We start from the raw sequence: 27,094 nt of genomic DNA on the forward strand, positions 1-27,094 counted from the left end.
ATTGTTCTGTTTAATAATGGATTATGTCATTTGGGTGAATTGTTTGCGCGCTGATTGGTGCGTCGAGTGTTTTACTGCTGGCTCAGGCTGTAATAATAAAGATGACCTGACCTTACATCACAGGGATTAAAATGTGTCCAAACTGGTACAAGCATTTGTGATGAATGTGTGTGTGTGTGTGTGTGTGTGTGTGTGTGTGTCTGCACGTCGATACAACACAAACTATTTGAACCCTCTAAAACACTCCCATAAGCATTCTTCCATTCGACAAAGCATTCTTGGTGTGTGTGTGTGTGTGTGTGTGTGTGTGTGTGTGTGTGTGTGTGTGTGTGTGTGTGTGTGTGTGTGTGTGTGTGTGTGACAACAGAAACCGGATGATAATCGTACGATAGGCTAACGGTCCCAACTTTTCACACCAAATTCATATACAAAGATATAAAAAATGGGTAGAGCAAGTCGTCTCACATCAATATGAGTGAACACGTGAAGCCAGCTTTTCACAGTTCACACCAGGAGGATTGTTATCGTGGCCTTTTTCACACATTTTTCTAAACTTTCTGCTGACTAAAAAGAAAGACAACAGGCACATTAGCGGGATAATAACTATAATCAGTGTGGTTCTTTTCAAATCACCGTGAAAACCCACAGACGGAGCAAAAACAAAAGGACCTTTGCCATTAAAAAGGGAGTGTTTGCATTGTGATTACACACAATCAAGTAATCAATCAACGGATAATTAATTCAAGCAACAAAATGCCAAAAAAACGAATTGGTTTCAGCTTCTCAATTATGAGGATTTGCTGGTTTCGTTTCTCGTCTGTGATCGTGGATACCTTCGGGTTCTGTTGGTGAGGGAAAAAAAACGATTAGGAATGTCAACTCAAGCTTCAGGGGAAATTGTGTTCGGCGTTTTTTAAAAGTCAATTTATCGTGGAAATAATTGCTAGCTGCAGCCCTAAATGGTTTGAAAAAAGGTAAGCGTCACCTAAAATATATATAATGTATTAAACCCAACGTGATGCTGCGGTTATTAGAGTGTCTGAAAAATGTTCAGACTGAAACGTGATTCATCCCGGCTGGCTGAAAGCCGTTTCAGGAGGAGTTTGTGTGTGTGAGTGGAGGGGGGTGGGTAGTCTGGTGTTTCACTGAGTCCTCTATTCACCTCCAAGGGGAGAAAAGAGGGGGGGGGGGGGTCACTCTTGCCAGTCACAATAGGAGGAAACAGGCCCGTGGCATTCCACAAGCAGCACTGACGCATCGCCTGGAGGTTTCTGGGGCAACCTGCGGCCTTATGCAGAGTTCACTGCAGCCGGGACGTTACATTCAACTATACGTTCCACTGAGCCGAGGCAGACTCTGAATCCTACCTGTTGTCTGGTTTCTGGTGCGAGAGCAGAGAAGACCACCGTGTAAGATATAATGTTAAAGAGGGTTTAATAAAATATTAATAATATTTTCTGAAATGTTGCAGTTTTTTTTCTAAAAACTTAGTTGGCCTGCCATCAGTTTTTTACATCTACTGGTTAATTAATAATCATTAGGGCTGTAACAAAGTACTGTATTAAACTGATATGATCCATCCATTGTTCTTCTAGTCCCATATAAAGATTAGACCTTTTTATAAACTCTGAAAGAAAATACCAAATACAGATAGGGGGAAAAAAGCAGAACATCACGTGTTGCTGACCCCCTTCAAGCATATATGGACTGATATTAGACATATATATTACCAGTAATCACATAACTGATTTGGTTTTGATTATTGTTGTATTTTTAGGAAATTAAAAAAATCATGTGGAGGAAAATGTTAAGGTGTAGTTTACATAGTTCTAGTAACACAATCTTAATCCAAACAATCGAAAATACAAGAAACCTGTCCATAATTTGATTTAGGGGACAATTGTGATGTCATTGTCGCAACGGACTCTGGCTGACACACTGAAAATAAAAATAATTTATTTGGTGTTAATATTGAAACGCAAAGATCATATCGATGCCGCCCTCCAAAAATGTCAAAACAATTTAACAATTAAAAGGTTCATAGTACGAGATTGGGGGTTTAGCTCGTAGCTCATGGTGCTAACAGCGCTTACCATACAAACTACTGCATATTTGCACTACATCTATGCTGCTACGTATTAATGTTCTCCTTTAACGAACACGTACTCTTAGACATGTCATAGAGGCAACATCATTCCCCAAAAAGCATGTGTCCAGATCCTTTGCAACTTAGAAAAATCACATGGGGATAACGAACGTCCACACATGAGGAGCACCTCTCATTGATTTCATGCTCCGAGACGACGAGCCGCAGCTTTCCTCCACGGCCGCCTCTTGTGTTTCGTGACTGCGGATACAAACAAACACAGAGCGCCGGCTCGCTGCTGAAGGGAGAAACTGAACTGGGTCCTTTTTCAGCTGATGAATAATGAAAGGGGGCCCGGAGAAGACCCCCTCAGCTCCTCTCTAAATTTAGCTCAGAGAAAGACGGCGAGGCTTCGGCCCAACCGCTGATCGCACAGCGAGCCGGCTGGGTTGTGCTGTGCCGAGTATCCACACATGCCCATTATTTGATTTCTCTCTCTCTCTCCTCTCACCCCCGCTAAATCCCGTCCTCTAAAGGGAGGGGGGGTTTCACTGCCAGTCATTCAGGAACCTCGTGTGTCACATGGTTCGCTGCTGTGAGGGTCCGAGCCCACACATACCGGAAACAGGCAACGTGGACAAAAAAACTTCAACATAACTATCAGGGTACAAAATAAATACCTTGATAATATCACGACAATGATCCTGAAATACTGTTTGTACTTGTAATTTAATTTCCTGGGAATCAGCATCTCCATTCTGGTGATAACAGCTTAAAAAAAGGAAACTTGGGTGCCTGCCAGGTTGTTGTTACTTTTACAGAGGAGCAGTAATAAAAGTGTCCTGTCTGGTAATAAGGATTTGATTGCTTCCAGAGTCGTTACTGACTGATGGCAGTCTTTGATATCAGCTTGCATGGATGACTTGCTGACAGCAGAATTGCAACGTCACCGTCTCAGCCGAGGGTTTCGCTACAGCCAGGATAAATACCAATAAAACGTGTTTTATTTTCTCCGTATATCTACTTTTCTAAAACACATGAGTAACGGCTGATATTCTGAATGCGTAACTGCCTTAAAAACCTACCGCTTCATAAGTATGGGTTTCAGAGGAGAGTGTCACATGATGGGGCTGCATGGTTTTTTTTTTTTTAAGAAGCTTATCAGAGACTTTAACTCTGGGAGCAAAACACTGACTTCTTGTGATATCTCGGCATCAAAGTGGTCAAATACATCGATACCAACGCGATAGGAGCCTTTTAAAAAAAAAAGCAATATCATCCAAAGTCAAGCACAAACACACATCCCCAGGTTTTCACATACCAAGGTAAACAGCCAAGGCCGGGCCCTGGTGCACTAATGCAAACTGACAAAGCATGTGGCAAAGTGCAAACACACAGAGAGGCGGGCTGCATATCTGAACGGTGAGTCAGATGGCGGCACAGGAAAAAAAAAAAAAAAAAAAAAACGTTCATTCAGAGCGGCGTATAAATTCCTCAAGTCGAGTTATAAGGCTTCCAACATTTCATAGCTGCTCAAGGTCCAACAGTAAAAAAATAAATAAATAAATCACACACACACACACACACACACACACACACAGCCCCTTTCACCCTCAGTGTAATCCATTATGCTTAACCAACAATGCATTCACATAAAAAGTGAATTTATCGTTAAAAGAAAAAGACAAATTACAGTCCTGCCTCCTACAGATTACCCTCCTCATAAAAGTGACTGTGTGTTATCCAGATAACATTCCTTTCACCTGACGATGTGCATTAAATGCGTCACTGCACAGGGGTGGATGGATGAAACTGCTCTCTGAAGAATAGGCAACCTAGGCTGGGTTTTCTTAAAAAAAAAAAGAGATTTTCTTTTTTAAATTCCAGTCCTCAGAAACCTTAAAATGCTGCATATTAAAGGCCTCCTTTTAAACCCTGCATGACATAATCAGAATGTTTTTTCGTTTTTTTAATCAGATTTGTGTCAGATTATTGCACGTGAAATCAGCACTGCGATCTGGAAGTCGTATAAAAGCTGTGGGTATATTAGATATTCAAATAAAGCACATCAGATATCTGTGACTCTTCCTCTGGAGGGCAGGACCCGTTTCTAAAACACACAAAGCTGTCAGTGTCAAAACAAGGCTTGCTGTCCGTCTTCATTCCTAAACCCTGCACTATAATGGGATGCTTTTCACATGACTGCCGCGGTAAATTTAAAGTTCTCCCTGAGCTTCTTTCGTTGTTTCTGTCTCTTCTGGCTTCTTGTTTACTTCTCAGAGTACGTCCCCCTCTTCTAAATCAAGGATCACTTCAAACCGAGTTCTGAGCCAATCTTTGTGACGGAGCACTCGGGGCTTATTTCACCTCACTGCACTCACGCAACATTTCTGTGGTTAATTGCATTATGTAAATAGCCATAAATGTAAATGAACAGGCAGAAACGGTTTCGCTGACGACCCAAAGCAAACAGCGGTATCCATCAATCACCTGGAATGCCGGCTGGTGAGGTGAACGGGGAAACTAGAATACACTGCAAAGGGAGAAATTTACTGGAAATCGCACAAAAGCTCGACTGACATGCTGTTTGGAGTATTTTTCTAACTCGAGCGGATAAAAATGTGGTCAAACATGTCGTCAAGTTTCCCCAAGAATGTACAGCTAAGTTTGACAGCAGGAAATATTTCAGCAATCTTAACCATCTCTGCTTCCTCTTCCCTCATCGAGCAGTGAAGTGTGGCTTTGTTAATATCACACCTCAGAAGGGAACAGGACTCAAAAAACAGATCTTTTTTTATATATAACTTAAATTCTGGAGTACTGCTCATTTTTAGGAGTACAGTTAATATCTGTCTGAGATTAAGGGTGAAACGTTCAGGTCCGGATTAATGCTGCTGTCGCGAGCGGCCACAGATAAATAAGTTATAATACGGTTGGTTATGTATTAAAGAAAACTACACTGCAGTGGTGCTGCAGAGCCGGGCCCTCGGCTCAGAATCCCAGTTAACATTTTTGCAGGGCTGCACTTTGACCCCGTGCACCTTGGCATGCAGTGAAAAGGATTTCAGATGAATCAGGACTTTGGTTGGCGAGTGTGCACGCTGCATGGTCCTTCACGTCGTGCTTCAGGAATGTGACGGTTTGTGGTTTCTAGTCTTTCTTGCTGCCTCTAAGTGTCTAAAAGAAACCAGCAGAGTTCCAGGAAAAGGAGATGGTGCTCATTCCACCTGCCACCTTTTACACTGCAGCCACAGTGACGAGTGTCTTTTCTCACCAAAGTTAGAATGTAGCCCAACATGTTTTTATTAATTTCGCTTGTTGTTGCACCGTCACATATTCACACTGAGTCCTTGTTCAGAATACCTGCTTATTCTTTTTTCTTTTCTTTTTTTTGCATATCCAGATTGATTTTAGAAATTCTGAACAGCAAAAAAAAAATCATATCAAAACAACAATTTAGAGGTGGTGTAAAAAACAACTGCGACTCCAATTTGATTAGTCCGTTGGTGTCTCAGTCTAGACGTTCAGATCACACAGCCTCGTCGCCGGCGGTCGCCATAGGTTGGTGATGTCTGGACACACAAATCTAATCACATAACAATTACTAATAATAATAATAATTTTAGAAACAATGTGAAATGCCTGCAGGCTGAGCTTTAATTACATGACTGCAAATGATTCGTGGCTCAAGGATCAGGGACGTAAATAGCTTTCAATAGAAAGTGAAGTAGCTGCCATCCAAAAACGCCGAGGCCAAACCCCCGGTGCATGCCCGTCCCTCCCCGGCGGCGTGGAAGTCCAGGGCCCCTGAAAAGGGGGCAAAGCCCAGGCATGGGTGCTGTAAAAGCTCATGGCCGGAGCAGCGAGCCAGTTTCCATGCCAACCTAACATCAGTCGCGGTGCACCACCACCACCACAGAGGAAATGAGCCTGGCGAGGGCATCCGTCCACAACAAGCAGCCGCTGCTGCCCGTGGGGTAATAAAGTACAACAACAACAAAAGGTAGACTCAAACCTAAGGAGGACTAATTAAACAAAAGCATTTTACCTACACAAAACCCTGAAAATCACTAACTAAATCAGTTAAATTCATAGTGAAGTTAGCGGATCACTTTCACAGGAAATGACCATGTGAAGACATCTGAGGTGGGAAGAAGCTGGGACTCGTTCTCATCTATCGGCTGTTTGCTTGTTGATTAATCCCTCAGGGTAACAGCATCAACTAGCCTAAACGTATGTAAAACACGACGTAAACCTCATGCAATAAGTAACAAATGTACTTATTAAACACACACCGAACCGCCTCACAGAAAAGAGAGGAGAAAAAAAAACAACCCCTAAGCTTCCAGAATTCCAGACATAAGCCATTAAAGGGATTTGGTGTCAAAGTCCGAGGGGTCTTAAGGAACTGCTAAAAGATGAAAAACGAGTCCCCCCGTGAAAACCTGCCCCCCCTCCGTCCCTCCCTCCTCCACGCCATGTTTTTGTACAAGCGGGACTGTGTCATGTAGCGCTGCATGCTTCGCACTCTAAGCCTATTACACCGGTGGATTTCTGTAAGAGAGAGGGGGGAAAGAAAGGTAACTCACACCTCCAGACCTGATTTTTTTTTTTTAAATGCAAGGAATGAAAATAAGGCAGGATGTACTCTGGGAGGAACACAACGTGGATTAGTCTGCTGTAACAGAGGAAATTATTCTGTATTTTTGACATTTTAGAGAAATCTATTCTATTCTAAATCAACTGCACCATCATCTGTGCTCTTATAACATTCATCCATTGCTCTAGAGAGTAATTACCAAATAAAATGTCATTTTTAACCCATAATGCTGAATGAAAAACACTGCATTCAAAGTCTACATCATATAATAAACTTTTACAACCACCTTATTACTAGAGGAAATGATGTATTTTATACAACGTGGTGTCCAACCAGTTATCCCGGGACTTTCTATCAAGTATATCAACTTTTTACTAAGAAGATGAATTCCTCAAGCCGTCTAATCCACTGTGAGGTTTGAGTTCCCGGGCAATCATTGGCTAACATCCGTTCCTCTACGGCAAGAACAACAACTCACGGAAACTTAAGCTGGTTTGAGATGCAGTAAGTAATCATCACGGTGAACAGTGAGTCACACGGTTATTTATTTTGTTGTTGTCCGAGTTAAATTATGTTTGCATTGTAATGCAACGCCGTGTTCCGTGTGAACCGCATGACATCACAACTTGGCCGGCACTTATTGTTTGCTTACGGTTATATTCCCTGTCACGCTCTCTTAATGTTGATAACATGGCTGAGAGAGGTTTTCCACTGAAGCGACGGTTCATTCTCCGTCTCTGAAGGATGTCGATGCAGCTTCAAGGTCGAATTTCTGATTCAACTAAATAACTGCAGTTCTGAAAAAAGATCATTTCTGCAGGAAAGGTCACGGCGTGAGTTCTCGTTAAGATCCAGTCTCTCCAGGCAGAGTCGCAACTATCAATAGTTGATTGACAGAAGATGAATTAACAGCTATTTTGATGATCAAATAAATCGTTTTGAGTAAAAATGCCAGGCGTTTGCTGGTCCCCGCTTCTGAAATGTGAGGATCTTTGAGTTTTGGTGGGTTTAGTCGGGAAAAATAAAACCAATTGATGACATCGCCTTGGGCTGTGGGAAATTATTATAGGTATTTTTCAAATGATTAATCGGGAGATGAACCTGCAGTTTGATCAGTATTGAAATACATCTGCAGGCCTACTATTAAGCCTCCAGCACGCCATCAGTGTAAAAAGGTTGTCAGCTCTCCGGAGATCAATGAAAAATCTCCGGATCTGGGTTGTTCCTGCATGTTTTGTGGGAGATTGAGCAGTTGACTGTATCACCATTAGGAACCAGAGTATCTATATTCTCTGCTGCTGTTTCAGTGGGTTTGTTGTTTTATAATCCATTCAAAATCAAGGTCCCGTGCACCGTCAATACTTCAGTTTACTACACAATCAAGCTCACTGTGTCGTCCTGCTAATAAAACTCAAATTATGTCATATTTATGTCTTCAAATGTTCCTTTTTGTTCCACCAACAGTCAAAATCCCCAAAAGTGTTCAATTCACTAGAACGTTAAGCAGCAAAAGTTGGGACCATCAAATAATTGTCTTTTTGCTGGAGGACTGACGTTAACGGCCAATCAATCACCTAAAAAAATGAGAGATTCATTTTCTGTAAAATTCCTACTTGACATCATGCAGAGGATTCTTTCCCTCACCATCACCTGTCTGCATACAAGATAGCATCTGATTGAAGGACTACACCTTAACGAGACTGAAATGTCAATATTCCTCAGAAGAAGAGAGATTGTTGACGAAGGTGTGATAAAGATGAGGACCTTCACTTATGATGTGACTTCGCTGATCCTTAGAGGCAGCACAGAGACATTCAATAAATCAAATAGAGAGTCTCTTAGTCTATGCATAAATATTTGTGTGACATTTTTATGGCTTGATGCGTGTCCCAGAGACAGTTTGACACGGGAATGTGACAGGTGATGGAGGGGTTAAGTGACAGGTGTACCAGTTTCAGGGATGAATAAGGTAAACATGGGTCTCTGGTTTAAAAAAAAAAAGGGGGTCTGACTCAGCATCTTCCCCCCCAGCTGGTCTGAGGATAGAGGGTGCTGCATACACAAACTTGTGCTTTTGTTTTTGGCTTTACTTGGGGCGACCACTTCTGAGCTATTCTTCTATTAATGCGAGGTTTTCTCTCAAGTCAAAATGCAAATTGCTTCAATCTGTTGTGTGATGTAAATTATATAAGTCTTATGAATATTTTGAGGGGTTTTTTGTAGTAGTATTACACCACATTGACGTTGATATTAAGCATATTAAGGGCTAATAACAACCTTTAAGGAGACATATTATGCTTGATTTGAGTCTTTTAAGAAGTGTTTAATCCCTTCTTCTTCTCATATAGTCTGCAAAATGGTATTTATGACCCTGCAGCTGATGTGCAACAGTTCCCCGATCAGGAAAAACATTCTCTCCATCTATGGTTGGTAATAAATAATGTATGATGAACATTCAGTGTGCAGAAGCACTTTGTTGTAATAAAATCAACATTATGTGTCATGATCTTGGGGACCAAAATGTTCCATTACTTTGCGATTATATGCAACTTTTAATTTCAATGAGATGTATGTAGTTTGACTCGTGAGGATCTGCGGGAGGTCAAAGGTCATCCATCTTTGTTTCCTCCTACCTGTCTCTGGGGTCGATCCAGCTGGTGCACTGGTTGATGTGGTCCACGTAGTAGACCTTGCCATCAAAGTCTCTGGCTTCCTCCCAACCCTCAGGTAGTGGCAACTCCTTCCTTGGCATGTCAGGCGAGTCTCCATGTAAATTAACTCCTCTCTACTCAAAATCACAACGAAGGGAAACCATCGCTTTTCTCTGTCATCATCACCACCATCAACTGTGTCGGCGAGAGTTACTCCCAAACAAATCCCCGGTCTGATGCGGCTTGGATTAGGCCATAATAATAATAATAATCCATAATAATCCAGATTAACAAGGACTCAAAGTGGTTGGGGAGGGGGGGTGCTGTTAAAAGAAACTCAGAACTGCACTTGTGCACCAATTAATTTCTTCATTAAAACAAAACAAAAAGCGTCACTACTTGACTTCTTCGACTTTCCTCCCCCCAAAAAAACGTCTGGAATTTCCCAATCTGCTGGCTGGAAACAACTTTTTACAGTAGACGTAACTGCGAGTATCGCCGGTCCACAAAACGCGGACCAACCGCCGCTTGTGGTTCAACGTAAACAGTAAACAGGCGTCGAGGTCCGTAAAGCGTTCCCCCGAGTCCGATTCAACACGGAGACCAGCGGTGGTGGTTGTTGTTGTTGTTGTCCTCCAAGACCCGCGACGAGAACTCGTCCCCGAGTGTGGCGTTTTAAAAATCCACTACAATCCCCCCAAAGTGGTCTTCTTCTCGCCGACAGGCCACCATGTTGGGCAGCGGTAACCGATGCTAGCCGCCTGCCGCGGGGGTAGCGAGCAGTGCCGAACGAAGCCCAGGAAGGGGGAGGAAAAGTAACGACTGGATCCCGCAGCCGTTAAAAAATACGGTAAATCCGCGAGATAAACTTGTACGTTTTTGTATTTTGTTGTTGTGATATTATCCGTTTAAAAAAGCCAGGACGGGAGGGAAGCTCTGCGGCTGTTGGCTGTGGCGGCGGCGGCGGCGCTAAAGTCTTTCCCCAGTCCCGAGTGACTTCGGCCGGTCGACCCGCTGCTCAAGCTACAAACGTGCACTGCGGCTTCCGGCTGTCCTTTCAAAATAAAACCTCGCTCAGCAAAATAACACTTCCGGCCACGATTTTCTATTTTTACAATATCAGATTTAAAACAGAGATATTCAAAAGGAAGTCCGCAGAGTTCCTGCAGGGGGTCCCCAAAATGGTCCACACTTTTTATTATTATTATTTTTTTTACAAAAATGTAAATATGTCCAAAATAATAAACATTAATGTGAATACAACATATAATAATTGTGAAATTGTGATATAGAAATGGCAATATATAATTCAAATATGTTCTATAAATATGAATCTGTCAACAGTTATTATTTGAATGGCTTAGCATTGTATACATACATCATTACAAAGTACTTTTATTCATGCCACTATAGCCTGCACTACACATTGTTATTGGCCCGGTTGAATAAGCAACATCATTTTATACCTCTGGTTTAAAACACTGGTTTAAAACACCCAAATGCGTTCTTTGAATATATTATGATTGTTTTTTTTTTTAACAGTTATGTTAATGAAGTACTGAGGAACATTTACATTATTTCTTATGTTCTTATGTATGCATCATCAGTGGTATTATGCTGAACATGTAAAGTAACATGTCTACTCACTTTCCACTCCTGGTGTACTATACAGTTACATGTATAGTATGTATATGTACTATACAGTTACATGTGTAGTACAATTTACTATTTTTAATTTAAAATGTTTCATTAAACTGGCTGCAGTCTTCCTAATGATGACAATATGCAAGAGGTCAGATCTTACTTATTTTCTTTATACTTCTAAGCTTCCCACATTTTTGTATAAAAAATCTATTTAGTAGCCCATTGTTTTCTGAATTAACAATCCTTCAATGCCGCAGCGCCCTCTGGAGGTGAACATGTTGAACTGCTGAGCAAGGAAGACTGACCTCTGGGTTGATTTTGATGAAACTTGGAAGGATGACTCAAAAAAAAAAAAAAAATGATAAAATAAAAAATCACACCATTTGTTTGTTTATTTTTGTTATGATTTGTATTGTAGTGTGTTGTGCAGTTCAGCAATTAAATCACACTGATTACCAATATACTAAGAAAAATGAAATAGAAATTAAGTCAACCCAATCAACAAAATTCAACTGACATACTGTAAATATTGCTACACACAGACACAACTTTTGTTATTAATTATGGACCTGAGGCATTTTTTTATAATTTACGTTTTATAGGGGGAAAGTAATGAATAAGTCATTTTTTGAATTTATAAAGAAAACAAATATCGATTACAAATGTGTCAGTATTTTGTCTCTAATTAATCCGAGGGTTGCCTGCAGTAAAATATGTACTTCTGGAGAGCTGCATTCAGATACCTGTTGATTTATTTTAATTTCCGCAGTGTCAATTTTTTAAAATTAATTTTCATTGATTAACCAATTGTAGTTTACTGGATCATGTCGTTATATTCTCCTACCACACTAGAGGGGAATGTTGTACTGTTACCCCACTGCACTTATTTCACATTTATTTTACAAACAAATTAAAACATATATGGTGCACTGTTATATAGATTAAACTATGAAAATAATCAGCAGATTAATTCATAATTAAAATAATCATTAGTGAACTGTTCAAAATTAGCTCCACAACACTAAAATCTGGCTTTTATATTAATGTATGAGCAATAATAATCTAATCATATGCAATTCTCTTCAATAGTAGCCACTTAAGAGTCACTTATTATTAAATACTAAAATTATTCACTTTGTCTTTATTAAGGGATCTAAATACTTTCTGAATTGCTGTTTACTTCCATCGGTAGGAGAATAAAACAGGGTTTTTCTTTAAAGTAAATGAGAGAGTGTGAAAAAACCCTTTGAGAAAGTTTCCTATTAATATTCTTTGTGCGCTGAGTCAGAGGCCAGACGTGAGGAAAAAGCTTTTTCTGACGGCCTGCTGACGACTAGATGGAGCCAATTTCCATTCAAGTGCTTTTCTTTGACGCCGGCCTCACCAATCATGAATGAATAGCGCGGTAATCATTTCACTGATGGGAGGAAATCAAAAAGGAAGTGGTTCTGAGGTAGTTTGATGTTTACACTATACAAAAAAAAAAAGCCTCTGTGGGCAGCAGGGTGGTTAGCACTGTCGGCCCGGGTTCAAACCCTCTGTGTGGAGTCGGGCTGACATTGGGTGACCTTGGGCCCGATATGAGACTCACATGGAGGATTGTCCACTAGTGGAAAAAAGGGAAGAAGCAAACCGAATAACATCAATGCCAAGTTTGGATTTCTGAGGAATTATGTTTATTTTTATACTTGCTGAATCAACATGCTAACAATTGAACTTTTCATGACTTGGTGCCACTGAACTCCAGTAAAGACTCTCTTATTCTCCTTCTTGGAGTCAAATTTCCCTTAAAAACAAAACTTGGAAGTCGATATGGAAGATTAGTGCAACATGTGATTTAAAAAAAATTCTAAGTCAAAATTCTGATATTAAATTCATAATCCTGACTTTACTTCTTCATTTTTTTTTTAACTCAGAACCAAAAAAAAAAAAAAAATTAATAAATAAAAATCACATGTAGCCCTAAACAATTTTATCATTAATGGGTTCATTCAGTCATTATGCCTAAGTTCGACTGCTGGACACAAGATGTCACTGGAAAGTGTATTATCAGCTTGTGTGTTTCAAGTCTCCACACTCCATACTGGACCATGATTGGCCAAGATAGTTGTGATGTCATAAATCCTACTATACGCCCAGGTGAGGTAGCCTATATGAAAGCAGTTTATGCACTGTTCTCCGAAAAAGGTGATAAGGTTCATCAGTTATGTCATAACGTTCTACAATCACACAAAGTAACCGCTATTATTTTTAAACTAAATAAAGTAGACATGCATTTATTTATTTATTTATTTAATACAGGGAATAAACAATTGATATTCAACAAATAGCCTAGGCTACAGCAAATATAATTGAACATTTAAATTAATGGTTATAATCAGAAATTAAGAGATTAAAAATGTTACAGGGTTGCTAGTTCAATATTTCATGAGGAAGTGATTTGGACACGTGACCCGAGTGTTTTTAAAAGCCTAATCAGTGCAACACTGAGTCAAACAAGCGTTTCGAAACTATATTCCAATCAAACAGCCTCATTGTATCATCCTTTGTTGCAAACCGGGATGAGAAGAGAGTAGGTGGAGAGAGAGGAGGGGAGATTCACAGACTGCACCTGAACGCACCATTTCCCCTCCTCTTAACGCGTCTCGAAACAAAAACAAGCGGAGGGAGCTCGGTCACATGTAGAGCCGCCCAGAGGAAGGAGGAAGCGGCGTTCGCTCTCTTAACACCGTCGGTAGTCCGGGAAGTAGAGACTCTCCCTGCCGCCCCTCCTTCTCCAGAGGTTCTCCAGAGGTTCTCCAGAGGTTTCTCCAGAGGTTCTCCAGGCTCCAGCCGCCCGACCACATATGGTTCTCCTCCGGCACATCTCCATCGCGCTGACCGCCGCCGTGGCTGCCCTGGGCTCCGCGCTCTTCATCGCCCTGAACTTCTTCTACAAGAGGCGAATATGGTCCCCGCAGGCGGAATACTGCACCATCAAAGAGGTTTTTATGTATTTATGTTATTCTAGTGTTTATTCAACTATTTAACTTGCACGTGAAGAGACGGACGTGTCACATCTGACTGACTGAATGAAGATAAAACACTGCAGAATTATGATGAAGAAGAGGATGGAATTATGTCACATATATATTATGTATATATATGAATGGTGAGATTTGTGGAGGAGGAAGATGAAGCTTCTCATGAATAACTGACAGTGTGATGATGATGAAGATGCGTGTTTGCTTGATGGTAATGATGGTCAAAAAGATTAAAGTAGTGAGAATGATGAAGAAGAAGAAGAAGAGGAGGAGGAGGAGGATGGAATGATGTGTGGAGAATTAATAGCAGAGGAGGTAGTGGTGAGGATGAAGATGATGTTAAATATAAATGAGATTTATGAAGAAGAGGAGGAACAGTGTGATGAAGATGATGTTTGTTTGCATGATGGTGGTCCAAAAGGTGTACAGTAAGTAGTGAGAATAATGATGATGATTATGATGAAGATCCTAATTAATGAATGAGTGTAGCGGTCGTGATGACGAAGTGAGGTTCTGATGCTGTCAGTAAAAGAGTGGAGATAAATATATTGATGACTAATTTATTGATGGCGGCGAAACTGTTCAAAGAGAGGAAGATGTGACTGTGATGATGAGGAGGATGATGGTTATGAGTGAAGCCGAGGAAGGTGAGAAGAATGTGAAGGTGTGGGAAAGTGACGTAGCAGTAATGATGACGGTGATGTGACGAAGAGGAAAATGTTGTCGTGCTGTAATGGGCCTCTAGCGACGATGATGATGATGTAGTAAAGATGTGGGCAGGTTGATGATGACGAGAAGGTGATGAAGATATGAATAATACAGTGAAACTGTTGAGATAAAGAGGCGTAAACAGGCAGAAATGAAGCGAGGCCTGAACCAACGACTCTTCAGCTGCAGAGTATCTTCATAAAAATCTATTTGCATGTCTCTAATCTTGTTTCCTATTCAATCAGCAGCGGCCTTTAATGAGCTTAGCCCGCTTTATCTGGCTCAGTCTGTATTTAGAGGATAATGTTGTCAGTGTCTGCCAGCCGCTCGCTGCAGAGGGGGGTGGTGGTGGTGGTGGTGGGGGGGGGGGGGGGCGTAAATGTTTTCATCCCAAGAGCCACATTGTACCAAGATGCATTGTAATCACGTCTTCGCCTTCGTAGTGCAGGGGAGTTGGCGAACGGCGTGTCTGTTGACCTTGGGGAGTTTCAGCAGGTGGGAGGGCGGCACACACTCGTTTGCACGGCGACAAACAATCTACTAAAGAGTAGAAACAGACCGAGCTGCTGCTGCTGCTGCTGCTGCTGCTGCTGCTGCTGCTGGATGGACTGAACGAGCAGACTAACTGTCAGCATGCACACCTTCAACATCTGTCTCCATTTAGGGGTTTCTTCGTATAGTCTTGTTGTTTTCTGGACATACTTGCACAAAAATGATGGATGATTTGGCATCATGTTGGGTCCTCGGGAGCTTGAATTTATAACCCTTCTTTAGGGGTAAGAGAGAAGGCGTGATACTTCACACAGCAAATATGATTTATATGAGATATGAGGGCTTTAAACATCTAGTTCACATTTCCGTTCGTCGTCCTTAAACTTGCAAAAGACAGGCTTGAATAAAATGCTTCAAATTAACGCCGCAAGATTGAGAAATTCTGAGATTTTAGTGGCTGATTTTGGTAAAGCTTCCAAAAACAGCGATTCCCATAATGCAACACGACGCTCTTGCCTTTTAAACTTCATGTTACCAGATAGTAATGCAGGTTTTCTGTAATGAATTTAATTACATTTTCTCCTCTCTGATTGTATAGACGTCTATGAGAAAGTAGAGTTTATGGTCTCAATCTCTAGTTTCAAGTCTTCTTCAATCCAGCATGATGTTCATTTAGTACATTATGGTCCATTTAGAGTCCAACAGACCAGAAAGCAGGGGTTGCTTTAGGAGGCGGGGCTTACTTGCTGATTGACAGGTCAATACCACGCTACCAATGCTAGTTAGCTATGGAGATGACTTTAACACTTAGCTGTATGGTTTACCTTGAAGCTAACTTTATTAACAGCTTCTCACCAGAAACCAGACGGATCCAGATCCATCGTGTTCATCAGATCCACCTGTCGCTCCTCCGCAGTCCAAATATGGTCACTTCCTTCACTGTAGGATGGACCCACATGCATTCGACAGGAAGTAGTTAAAGTAACTCTCCCTACAGCTACAGATTGTCATATTTCATATTTCTTCCTGTGCAGATTAAATAAACGAAATATGAGTTATGCTAGGCTAGCTGTTTCTCCTGCCTCCAGTCTTTATGCTAAGCTAAGCTAACCCCACCCTGAAAAGTGGATTTATTGTACGTTTGATCACTCTGCCGCGGCTGCATGCAACAAGTCCGAGCCCGTTATCCGGCGGTGGTTGAAAGGCGATCGGGGTGCGATGTAGTAATTCACCAACTGGAGAAGAAAACAGACAAGATGGAGAAAATGTTGGTATAAACAACATTGAACTTGAGGGACGATGTGCCGGGATCAAAGTCTCCATCACTCCCCTCTCTCTCTCTCTCCTCTCTAAAGCCCTCGGTGCTGCGGGCGAGCGAGCTTTAGTGCTTCCTTGCGATGAAGCCAATGTGTCAGCTTTACTGAAGTGTCCTTGAGCAAGACGTCTGATCCATCAGTGCAGATCTGCAGCTGGGTTTTGTTTCTTGCTCCCTATGGGGCAGAAAAACAATAGAAATCAATACAGTACAGCTGCCTTTTTATGAGAAACATCTGAACCGGCAGAACTGAGGTTGAAACCTAAAAAGGAAAAAGGCGGTGAAATATCCAAACTGACAAAGGGAGCGGGAGATAAATGGCCAGGGAGCCGGCTTGACTTGAATTGTCAGATCCATTTATAAACCGATTAAATGTCGGGAGATTTAAAAGCAAAAAACAATATGATGGAATGTTTTGGGTCGGTCCAAATCTTTAGATTTAGATAAAGGTCTCCCGTGTAACCGTGGCGACGCAATCAATTGACAAAGCAGCAAGAATTGATCACTTTGCACAAAGTCCATGCTGAGAGTGCTGCAAAGAAGAAGGAAAAAAAGAGGGAAGAGAAAAGTGGTGTAGCAGCTGCAGAGCTGCTCAGCGCTGTCAGGGGTTTGAGGATTCGCTCCCAGCGGACTGCATGAGCTGGAAATACACGGAGGCAAGCAACAGATCTGTCAAAGCCGCCGTGTTGATCTGATGTGGTGTTTACCCTGCAGAAACGTGAATTCAAAGACATCTTAAATTCTTCATCTGACCTCAGCAGGACATAATCACAGGGTTGTGTGCTTTTTGGAAAAATGATCCAAGGTCCTCTTTAAAGGCTTGATCGTCCATCAACAAAGTGAAAGTGTGATGTATATGTTTTTACATCAGAAAGCTGAAGCCGATGTAGCCGAGCTCCAGTAGGGCTGATATGAATTGCTAATTAACCACCACAGAAGTGCAGCCGCACACATCAGCACACGGTATGAATAACGACTAACCCCTGCGTGGCGCTGAAAGATGACTGACGTGTGCCGGATCTCAGAAGTGTTTGCGGCGCCTCGGGGGGGGCAAACAGAGTGTGTGGCAGTTTTCTGAATCTAGCTGCTGACCTTCACTTTCCATTGATGACTCTCACTTCTCAGATCTGACCTAAAGAAGCTGCAATGAGGAGCGGGGCTTTAACGGTCATGTCTTTTATTTCAGCATAACATCATAACGTTTACCTCCCAGAGGTTTGCCGACACGATTCATATTCCTGAATATTACTGAAGTGTCTTTTGTGCACACCGAGGGGGAAAATTCCCAGCTGTCTAATGCATTCAGCTTTGATGATGATCCAGTCTGCAGAATTCTGAATGCAGATGGATAATCAGTACCAGCAGTTGGTTTAGTATCATCGGGGGTGCAAATAATGGAAAGCTTCATCGTTGAACAATAAAGAAACGGAGAATAGTGGAGCTTGCTTATCACAATGTCCCAGAAGCCAAGGTTACATAAATCAAGGGGGGGTTAATCATCATTACACTTCACAAACCCAACTGTTGGATTCAGACTGTCCTGGATGGCCCAATGCATTCAGAAATGTAAGATAAAAAGCCGCGATTGTGAAAAGCATAGGGTTCAGGGCTTAAGGGCTTAGCTCAGATCCAGCTGTGGGTAGATATGCCTCATGCGTGCCTTCCACTTGATAATTTCTGTAAAGGCAAACCAGCCATTCTTCATTCACTGTCGATGATGTGTGTTTTAATTTTCTTGCGTGCCGTCTGCATGACTGAACAAATCTCTGTGTGTTCTGCCTTCCAGGAGGAGGAGGAGCGTGGGAAGCGTCAGGTCCTGGTCCTCGGTCTGGACGGGGCCGGGAAGAGCAGCATGCTGCAGGGTTTGACTCCCGGCGAGTCAGGGGCTAAGAGGGGACGCTGCCGGCCCACCCGTGGCTTCAACTTCATGAGCCTCAACGCCCCCGCCTGTCAGCTCGACTTCCTGGAGAGTAAGAATCCCGAAATAAAAAAAGCTGCACTGTGCAGAGTCTAGAAATTGCCTCAAACAACTATAATTTCAACATGCCGATGAATGTAGAGAAGTTAGCATGCTAGCGTTAGCATCATATTCTACTTACCGTTCCTAGCAGTGATTCGTTTAGCCGCAGGACGCTGTTGGTTATTATCAGGTGGCAACCTCCGCTTCTGAATAGTGAAGCCAAACCTGAAGTGCCTAAAAGTTGCATGTTCTGCACTGGCCACCAGGGGGCGATCCATGAGGTCTATGAGAAAATGGTCCTACTTCTCTCTTGATGTATTACCTCAGTAAACATTGTAAACATGAGTTTATGGTCTCAATCTCTAGTTTCAAGTCTTCTTCAATCCAGCATGATTTAGTATATCATGGTCCATTTAGAGTCCAACAGACCAGAAAGCAGGGGATGCTTTAGGGGGCGGGGCTTACCTGCTGATTGACAGGTCCATTAAGAGTCCACCAGACCATCGGAGAGAGCAGCGAGTGTGCGTTCATCACTATGAGTGACCAAATTCACATTATGAAATGATCATTTGTTTTTGTTATTAACAAAATATATATTAAAGCAGATTAAAGCATTGTTAAGTAATTTAAGTGGTAGTACGTATGAAATCTGGAATGAACAATGAACAATTGGGTTGGCTGATCCACATTTCGGCTGTTTTTCCTCCCAGAATGCTCGCTGCATCCATCATCGCCGACACAGAGTCTATCTCTGACGCTCGCTATATTACAGTGACTCAGGTTTCTGTCCGCTATCATAAACAAAAACAAAAAAAAGAGAAACTGCAGTCTGTGAGTCAAACCGTGTCTGTAAATTGTGCTGAATGATTAATTCATAATGTACTGAAACGTGCGGATCAAACCACACGGGTCCAAACGGGGGGAGGCGGATCAGTCCGGTTGGATTGCATTCGCATGCAAACTCGCTAATGAGCATTTTGGCTGAAAGACGCCACGCTAAAAATAAACACACACAGCTTTCGCTCGTCATTCAGAGCGTCTGAGTCCTGAGACGCTCGGCTGCAGGACTGTGTCTGATTCATTCCTGGTCTGAGGTCTGACGACTCATTTACTCGTCTCTGAAAGTCAGAGGTGTCGTCGGCCAGTAAACGGCGGGAGCCTTTTTGTTTTTATCTGACATTGATTCAGAGGCTTGTTGACAGCTTAATGCACCGGGAGACGTGCAGGCGACAAATCCAGCCTTTCACCTCTCAAAGAAAGGATCCAATCAGTGGAGCGAAGTGGTTTTAGGCTTTCAGCAGCTGACATTTGGGGTTTGTGCTAAAGGGAAGTGAACAACAGCATGTCTCTAATGTTTTATACCAACCATGTTAGTTTAGCTTCTCTTATATTCACTGCACACACATCTATAGCAATACTGGATTTAAATGTTGGTTTTTACTCCAGGCTGAGATAGTAGGCGTAGGCGGCGTCAAGGTTATCAGTGGGGCAAGCCGAGGAAACACAAATCAATAGGGAAACAGACTTTGAACAACAACACTTTAATGCCATTGGGTGATCGTCTTCAGAATGAGCAGATAAGAGCGCTCCAGGAACAAGTCTTAAATCCCGGAGTTAGCATTTTTTTGCCCTTCTGGTTTTCTCGATTTTAACATTTTGCTGGATGATGTGAAAATGTGTCAGTAAATACCTCCCTCGTGTATTTTGAAGCTTTTAAATCTTTGTAAAAAGGCAGTTTGAGAAGACTAAACACCATCCTCTCCAGCCTCGTGTAGTTTGCCAAAGAGCTTTTCTTGCTAAATCCTAATGGGGAAAAAAAAAAGAATCCCATTTTCTTGTGGAAACCAGCGTGCGATGCTCGAATCCGGGGAGTTTGGCCGACGAGGATGAGTCACCCCTGAAGCACTCTGTTTCGAAGTAAAATCTAGTTAAACTTTTGGAGCCGCGATCTCCATCAAAAACATCCCAAGAGGTACTTTTGCCCTCAGGATAACAACTTAGTTCAACACACACACATGCATGGGAGGCTGTGTGTGTGTCTAACTGAGGTGGCCTGCAGAGCAGCGTGATGCTGAGCTCCCTCTGAATGTGGAACACAAGCCGCCGAGCGTCAGCTCCACATCAGGTAAACAGGCACTTTCTGTGGCCGCATCACATCCGTCTGAGGAACGCCGGCACCCAGTTTCCTAGCAACATTCTCCATTAAAGTCCACGCACTAATGAATTCCTGCTGAGCTGTGCTGCGCTGCATACGGAGGCGGCGGTGTGAGCAAGCGAGTCGTTAGGGCCGCAGAGCGCCAACGCTCATTATAGCCGCGGGTCAGTTCTTCTGCACTTCAGCGGCACTATGGGAAGTCAAAAAATAAATAAATAAATGAGTTATTATGAAACTTTCGCCACCACTGAAGCTGCTAACTGAGTTTTTTAATCACAAATGTGGAAAGACAGACGCTGTGACTGTCTGTGGGTTTCATCTGTGTTTATTTATTTATTTATGGTTTATTTGACAGGGACAGAACAGCTATCCAATGCAAGTATCATAGTGCTTATAGCAACACCCGTCCCTAGAAGGGCTTTGGTGAAAAAAGAGAGATTAAAACAATGAGGTAAAATGAAGTAGAGCGAGATACATGAAGCACATTCTTTATTTTATTTTTTCTTTATTTATCTAGTAACATTGTATTTTCCTTGTGTATGTGGAACTCTTAAAAATGTGGCAGAATGCTTTGACACGCATTTTTTTTCTGTCAATCAGTCAGTCAGTCAAGTTAAGCATCAGTCCACAGAGCAGGAGAGATAATTATACGTGTAAACAAGCCGCGTGCCGTCTGTTACACGTCAGTCAAAGACAAAAGGACCCCGATACGACTGGCTTCTCCGCCTCAAAGATAACCATTCAAAAAGCCCATTTAGAGATCATCTGCAACATGATCTGTTTTCATGGAACTCAAACTCACGTGTTTCTCCCACCGACCGGCTCTTATCTCCCAACCTAAGATCGACCTCTTTCCAAGAATCTCAGCGCGAGGCCTCTTCCAAGTATTCTTTGTATGGGACAGGACAGAGTGTACATTTATAAAGCATTATAGATTCTTCTCGCTTCCCTTTTTTTTTAAAAACTACCCGAAAAAGAGCAATTTTCCTTAAAATATATCTGCTTGGAGACCGATGCTGGCCAAAACAAATTCCACACCTCAATGCTAATACAACTTCTGTGTGATGTGTTTGCATATTTAAGGAAAATAAATTATTTGGGGGAAAAAGTTCTCAGAAGGAAAGAGAAACAGAAAAATAAGTATATGTGATGAATCATAAAAGATTAAGAACACAGCAGTTATCTTTTCATGCATCAGAGCTGACATGACATGTCCGGAGGCAGCAACAAGGAAATGAATCGGGACGATTCCTCCAACGGGGGGAAATTGGGGATATAAATAATGGCGAAGTGCCATCTTCGCTTAGTTTCATCCCTCGGAGGAAAAAAGCAGATCGGATATTAAATTCCATCTGAAATGAATCTGTGGCCAATTTGACGTCAACAGCTTGTCCATTGCTCCCATCCCCTTAATTATTCAACCTTCTTCTTCACATAAAGGAAACATCTGCCACGACGAAAGGCCCTTTGAGCAAGGCGGTCCGTCAGGGCTACGTGGCGATTTAAGTCATTAAATCCTCTAATCATGGAAACGCCCACTGAGAACTGCTGAGTCATGACTGTCAATCAGAAGGGACTCATGAGACTCATTGTAGAAAGTTTATCTGTGATCATATTCACGTTTTCTCTGCTGCAGTCGGCGGCGGCGAGGACCTGCGGCGCTACTGGTCGGACTACCTGAGAAAGACTCACGTTCTGGTCTACGTGGTGGACTCCTCCGACAGGAGCCGCCTCCCATTGGCTAAGGCCGAGCTGCACCGCCTCCTGAGGGTGGAGCCCAAGCTGCCCGTGGTCGTCCTGGGCAACAAGCAGGTAAAGGCATTTCCAAACCCCGCCATTATTACTGTATAATTCCGGCATAGCGCCCACCTCCCTGTTCCTACTCAGGATGACTGTTAGCTCCGTCAACACTGTTTGCACTGTTTGCACTGTTAGCTGCTAGCCACCGCCTCAACCTTTGCCACGCTGAGAGCCACATAGAAGCAATCCTCCTGAATACCATTTTGAGCACCTTTAAAGATGCAAAACTTACAAAAACAATACTGTAGTCATTCCATTAAAAACATACTTTATACCTAAAAGCTCCCAGACCTGTTGGACTGGTTTTCTGAATAAAAACCCTCCAGTCTATCAAACGATAACGATAATATATATAATATAACAGGACGTGTCGGAGAGAGCAGGTACTCAGTGTTCCCTCTTCATTCGCCCGGCAGCGACGATCCATTAAAAGTCGTGAAATAAAACATTTGTACATTTCCTCCTCGGCTCACATTCCTGCTTGTGGAATTAAACATGACCCTCCGAGGGCAAGCAGGGGTGTTCATCAAATCTCCTGTCAGCTCACACAGCTTTCATCCTCTCGGTGCCGGGAGCGCCGGCTCGCAAATATTAGCAAAAAAAAATTAAATAAATAAAAAAAAATATATATATATGGCTCCGAGATCAAACTCATCGTTGAGTCCTATTTCAGTTCAGCTCAATGTCAAAAAAGGTTCAAACATCCGAAGCGAGAGGCACGTTTTTTTAAACTACTACAGGTGTGAGATGAACACTTTCATCTTTAATACTAATAAGGAAGCTTCAAACAGAATAGTGGGCATTTTACAGTATGAAGTACTACAGGTGACATTGGTAACCTTTTATACATCAAACTGCTCAACATGATTACGATATTTACCGGATAGTATGTTTTTTTTATTTATTTATTAATTATATTTTATTTGCTTTTAATGTTTTTTTATATTTTTTTTATGTGTCTCTTTCCAATGAATATTTAATGTAAAGCACTTTGAATTTCTTGTCGTTGAAAGGTGCTATACAAATAAAATAGCCTTGCCTTTGATGTTTCGCAGGATCTGGACTCGAACTGGATATAAATCCGGTTAAATAATAAATGTTTAAAGGACGTCTACTGTAGATGTAAACATTCCTGTAATTCAATTACAATTTCACCTTGTAATTAGGATCTACTTTACTTTAAACGTAGTGGTGAGAATAATTGGAGAAACACAAAACATTTTAAAAATTCACTTTAAACCAAAATTAGCTCTGAAATGTATTTTAACATGCAAATGACCAAACCAGCAAAGACGTTTCTAATGGTCACCAAACAGACTTGTTTTTTCATTAAAATGTCCCAAACTATGGCAACAGACCAATTCGTTTTGTTATAGCATGGGGAACAGTGAAGAAGTGTGTTTTTATATTAAGCATATAATAGTAAATCATTCTGGCCACGTCTGTTTGGATGTTGAATTCCTGCAAGCGAATATTTAAAAAATAAATCATAAGCAAAGCTCAGAAAAACACAAGAAAAGTTGAAATGGATTGACTAATTTTGACTATTTTATTTATCTTTAAATAATAAAAAGAGACTCCATCCTCCGTTGTAATGCTGTGCACACGATGCAGGTGAATTAAAAAAAGCAGAATGTTCTCAGGAGGAGGAGCTCGTCCTGACAGCGATACCGGTTCTCCCCCGCAGAACGGCTTTGTTCTCCGTTCAAGCACAAAGGATGTTTCCAAGCAGAACCCGTGAGTCGGGAGAGAAACGAGGCGGACATCTTTCCTCCGGTCCGTGTAGGAGGGTGGCCTTAAGAATTCACTTCTCTTACATACACTAAGCTTTAATCATAACTGAGATGTTCAAAAATATCAGCATCTAGTTATTATTTTAATGACGCAGCGTGAAGAAAATAAAGGTTAAAGCCGGTACAGGAAAACAGAAGAGTGTGTTCACTAGGAATGCGGAGCTAATTTTTTCATGTAGCGCTATTGGATAGGAAGATGCTAACATTTGCGAATTACGTGACGCAAATTATCCGATTTTTTCATTTGCATGAGTTTAAAATATTTCAAATTGAGTGAAAAATGTGTAAGATCAGAAATAGAGCAGCTATCGTGTTAGCGTAGCCTACCTCAGATTGACCCAGACTCCATTCAGAAAACAAGCATTTTAAAAGTCGTTTGCTTATCGTCTTTCAGACAGCCCTAACGAGCCATGACTTCGGACTTTTTACAAATCGTTGTCATTATTTAGTTATTTCGGCATCATTTTTTATCCGTTTTTTGCAACTTAATCACAACAAAATAGTTTAATTTGGGTTCATACTACTTTAGTAAACCAGCTGATGTGTGTCTTGCTATTCACAGTGTCGACCTGTGTTTAAAGAGGCAACAGGGATTTTATTTCTTCTATCTTTCTATTAATAACTACTACTACTACTACTACTACTACTACTACTATCTATAGGGCCAGTACATCTTTTACACTAAACTGAACAGAGACTTCAGTAGTTTTCCATCAACAAACGCCATCTTACCGGAGATGGGTAATATTTATTGGCCGATACATAATTCCTAATAAAAAATATGAGCCAAGGCAATTTAGTTTATAGAGGAAACTCAATTTGCAGTATATAAACGTGCATACAGCAAGTAGATGAAACTATAATAAATAGAATACAGCCCACGCTAACAAATTAGATCAGCGTTGGCACGGTTACGTATAGTGCAGATGGGTTATTGCCCTTGAAAAAAGAAAGGAGACAGCTGTTTCTTGTCAAACTGAGTCTAATTGGCTCCGCCCTCTTTTACAGGATAAGCCCAACGCTGTGAGCGTGTCGGAGCTGCATGAAGCCTTGTCTCTGGGCACCGTGACCGAGGACAGGAAGCTGTTCCTCTTGGCCGCCCAGCTGGACTCTGATGGGGCCCTGAGGAACTCCTGCCGGGGCCTGGACACCTTCCAGACCATCCTGCTCCAGCTCGTCTGACCCCCCTCCCTTCCTCCCAGAGCAGAGAAGAAGTAGGATATGGAGTGATGGAAACAAAGGGATGGCTTAAAGGCAATCTCCCTCCTCTTCCTCCTCTTTGTTTAAGCTGTGGTTTATTTGAGGCAGAGGAGGAGGAGATGACGAAGGCTGCGGGAACTGAGGCAGAGAGATCGCTGAAGGTGCCAAGACAAAAGCACCTTCTCGTCTCCCTCCTCGGCCTTTTTTTTAAATCCAGTTTGTTTTAGAAAAAACTCCTAAAGCTCATCTCATCTTGCGATATTTCTTCGTCGAGAGGAGGGAGGACGGTAAAGTTCACCTCCCGCCGACGATTCAGGATTTAGTCTGAATGTCAAAACTGTGAAAGGTTTATTTAAGCATGTAGATTTGACTGTATATAAACTGAAATATGTCTTTGTAGATGCAGTTTACAGATTTTTTTTTTGCCGTTTAACTGAAAGACTTTTTTTTTTGCGTGTGATCGGAGAAGCCGGCGAAGCAGAACGCTTCATGTTCAGCCTCGGTGAATTCATCGGGTGTTTGAAAGATCCGCGTCGGCTTCTCTGAGATCCACGAGCGATTTCATGAGGGAATCTAAAGGAAGGGAATTCTCACATTTTAAAGACAGCCGTGTTATTTTTATTTTGCTTGTCACGTTGGGAGGGAAATTTTTCTTCCACTTTTCCACGACACATACATTTGAAAAGTCCCAACAAAAATACAAAAATGACGCCTGCAGCATTCCCACACATTATACAGAATACAGTCAATATATTATATTATATAATTAGATCAGGAGTCATACTGAGTACGTGCATGAGGGAGAAACTTTCCCACAGTTAGCAGCCAAAACAACATGCTTTATTTTACTGCCTTTCCTTCTTTTACACAAACATGCACTCCCAACCCTGTTTGCTGCAGAGTCAGATCACAGTGGTTTCCCGTCACATGGTTTTAATGCAAGTTTTAAAATATCGCATCAGCAAAATTCAATAAAACTTCCTCAATTGCTAAAAAAAAAACTTTTTTTACGCCCGCTTGAGGTGGGTTTTTCTTGCCAAATGAAAGATGTGTTGAATGTAATATGGAAATGCCTTCGCCAGATTAATTCTGATTTCCCTCCATTTTTTTCTGGCAGACTACAGTCATGCATAGCCTAGAGCGCTAACACCTGAGCTAACGAGTTTACTTGTTCCAAACCAACTGATGGATGTGCCAAATTCACTTTTTTTTTTTTGCCAAAATTTAAAAGCCACTTATATTTGTAGAAGACACATGAGGTGTTTCCATCCGCCTCTTCAGTGCACATTTTTTTTTTAAAAACTTGAAATATCGCAAAAAGTATTTAAGTTTGGTTGAGGTGGAAAAGTCGGCGAAGCCTACAAATAAAAGCAAAATAAAAGAACAATAGCGACAGATTTAGCGGATTCATTTACTCATGTAACCTTCCTCACATTAATACACGAAACAACAATTAAAAAAACAACTTGTAGTATAATAATCAAGGCAGCGGATGGAAACATTCACCCGCATTATCTTTTACAGATTTTCTCGGTTTGAATGGAAACGCGTCGTCCCTAAACGACAAACTAGAAACTCATGACGTGAATGTAGAAATGCAGACGAACTGGAACCAGCTAGATTTTAAAGCTAGTTTTTATCTCTGTACGTTTTTAATGAATGTTATA

General features: G+C 41.7%; 2 protein-coding genes across 2 annotated transcripts in view; one reads left to right on the plus strand and one right to left on the minus strand.

The window, feature by feature from the left end:
- wwc1 (WW and C2 domain containing 1) overlaps window positions 1-10,328 on the minus strand; it is a 38,110-nt gene extending 27,782 nt beyond the window's left edge. The window contains exon 1 of the mRNA XM_084028934.1: window positions 9,320-10,328. Within this exon, the coding sequence (XP_083885060.1) occupies window positions 9,320-9,438 (119 nt within the window). The 5' untranslated portion in view covers window positions 9,439-10,328. The remainder of the gene's footprint in view (window positions 1-9,319) is intronic.
- Window positions 10,329-13,657: 3,329 nt separating this feature from the next.
- On the plus strand, window positions 13,658-26,720 carry arl10 (ADP-ribosylation factor-like 10). Its single transcript, XM_084029433.1, has 4 exons — window positions 13,658-13,965; window positions 18,306-18,489; window positions 22,271-22,446; window positions 25,236-26,720. The coding sequence occupies exons 1-4, from the start codon at window positions 13,828-13,830 to the stop codon at window positions 25,407-25,409; spliced, it is 672 nt and encodes a 223-aa protein (XP_083885559.1). The 5' UTR covers window positions 13,658-13,827; the 3' UTR covers window positions 25,410-26,720.
- The last annotated feature ends 374 nt before the right edge of the window (window positions 26,721-27,094 follow it).

The sequence above is a fragment of the Eutrigla gurnardus genome (genome assembly GCF_963514095.1).
Source record: "Eutrigla gurnardus genome assembly, chromosome: 15".
In the NCBI taxonomy this organism is placed as follows: Eukaryota; Metazoa; Chordata; class Actinopteri; order Perciformes; family Triglidae; genus Eutrigla; species Eutrigla gurnardus.

Excerpts from the sequence above, each read along its gene's own strand:
- arl10 (XM_084029433.1), top strand. The coding sequence starts at position 13,828 with ATGGTTCTCCTCCGGCACATCTCCATCGCGCTGACCGCCGCCGTGGCT. Across the intron at positions 13,966-18,305 it reads AATACTGCACCATCAAAGAG|GAGGAGGAGGAGCGTGGGAA; the intron begins GTTTTTATGTAT and ends TCTGCCTTCCAG. Across the intron at positions 18,490-22,270 it reads TCAGCTCGACTTCCTGGAGA|TCGGCGGCGGCGAGGACCTG; the intron begins GTAAGAATCCCG and ends TCTCTGCTGCAG.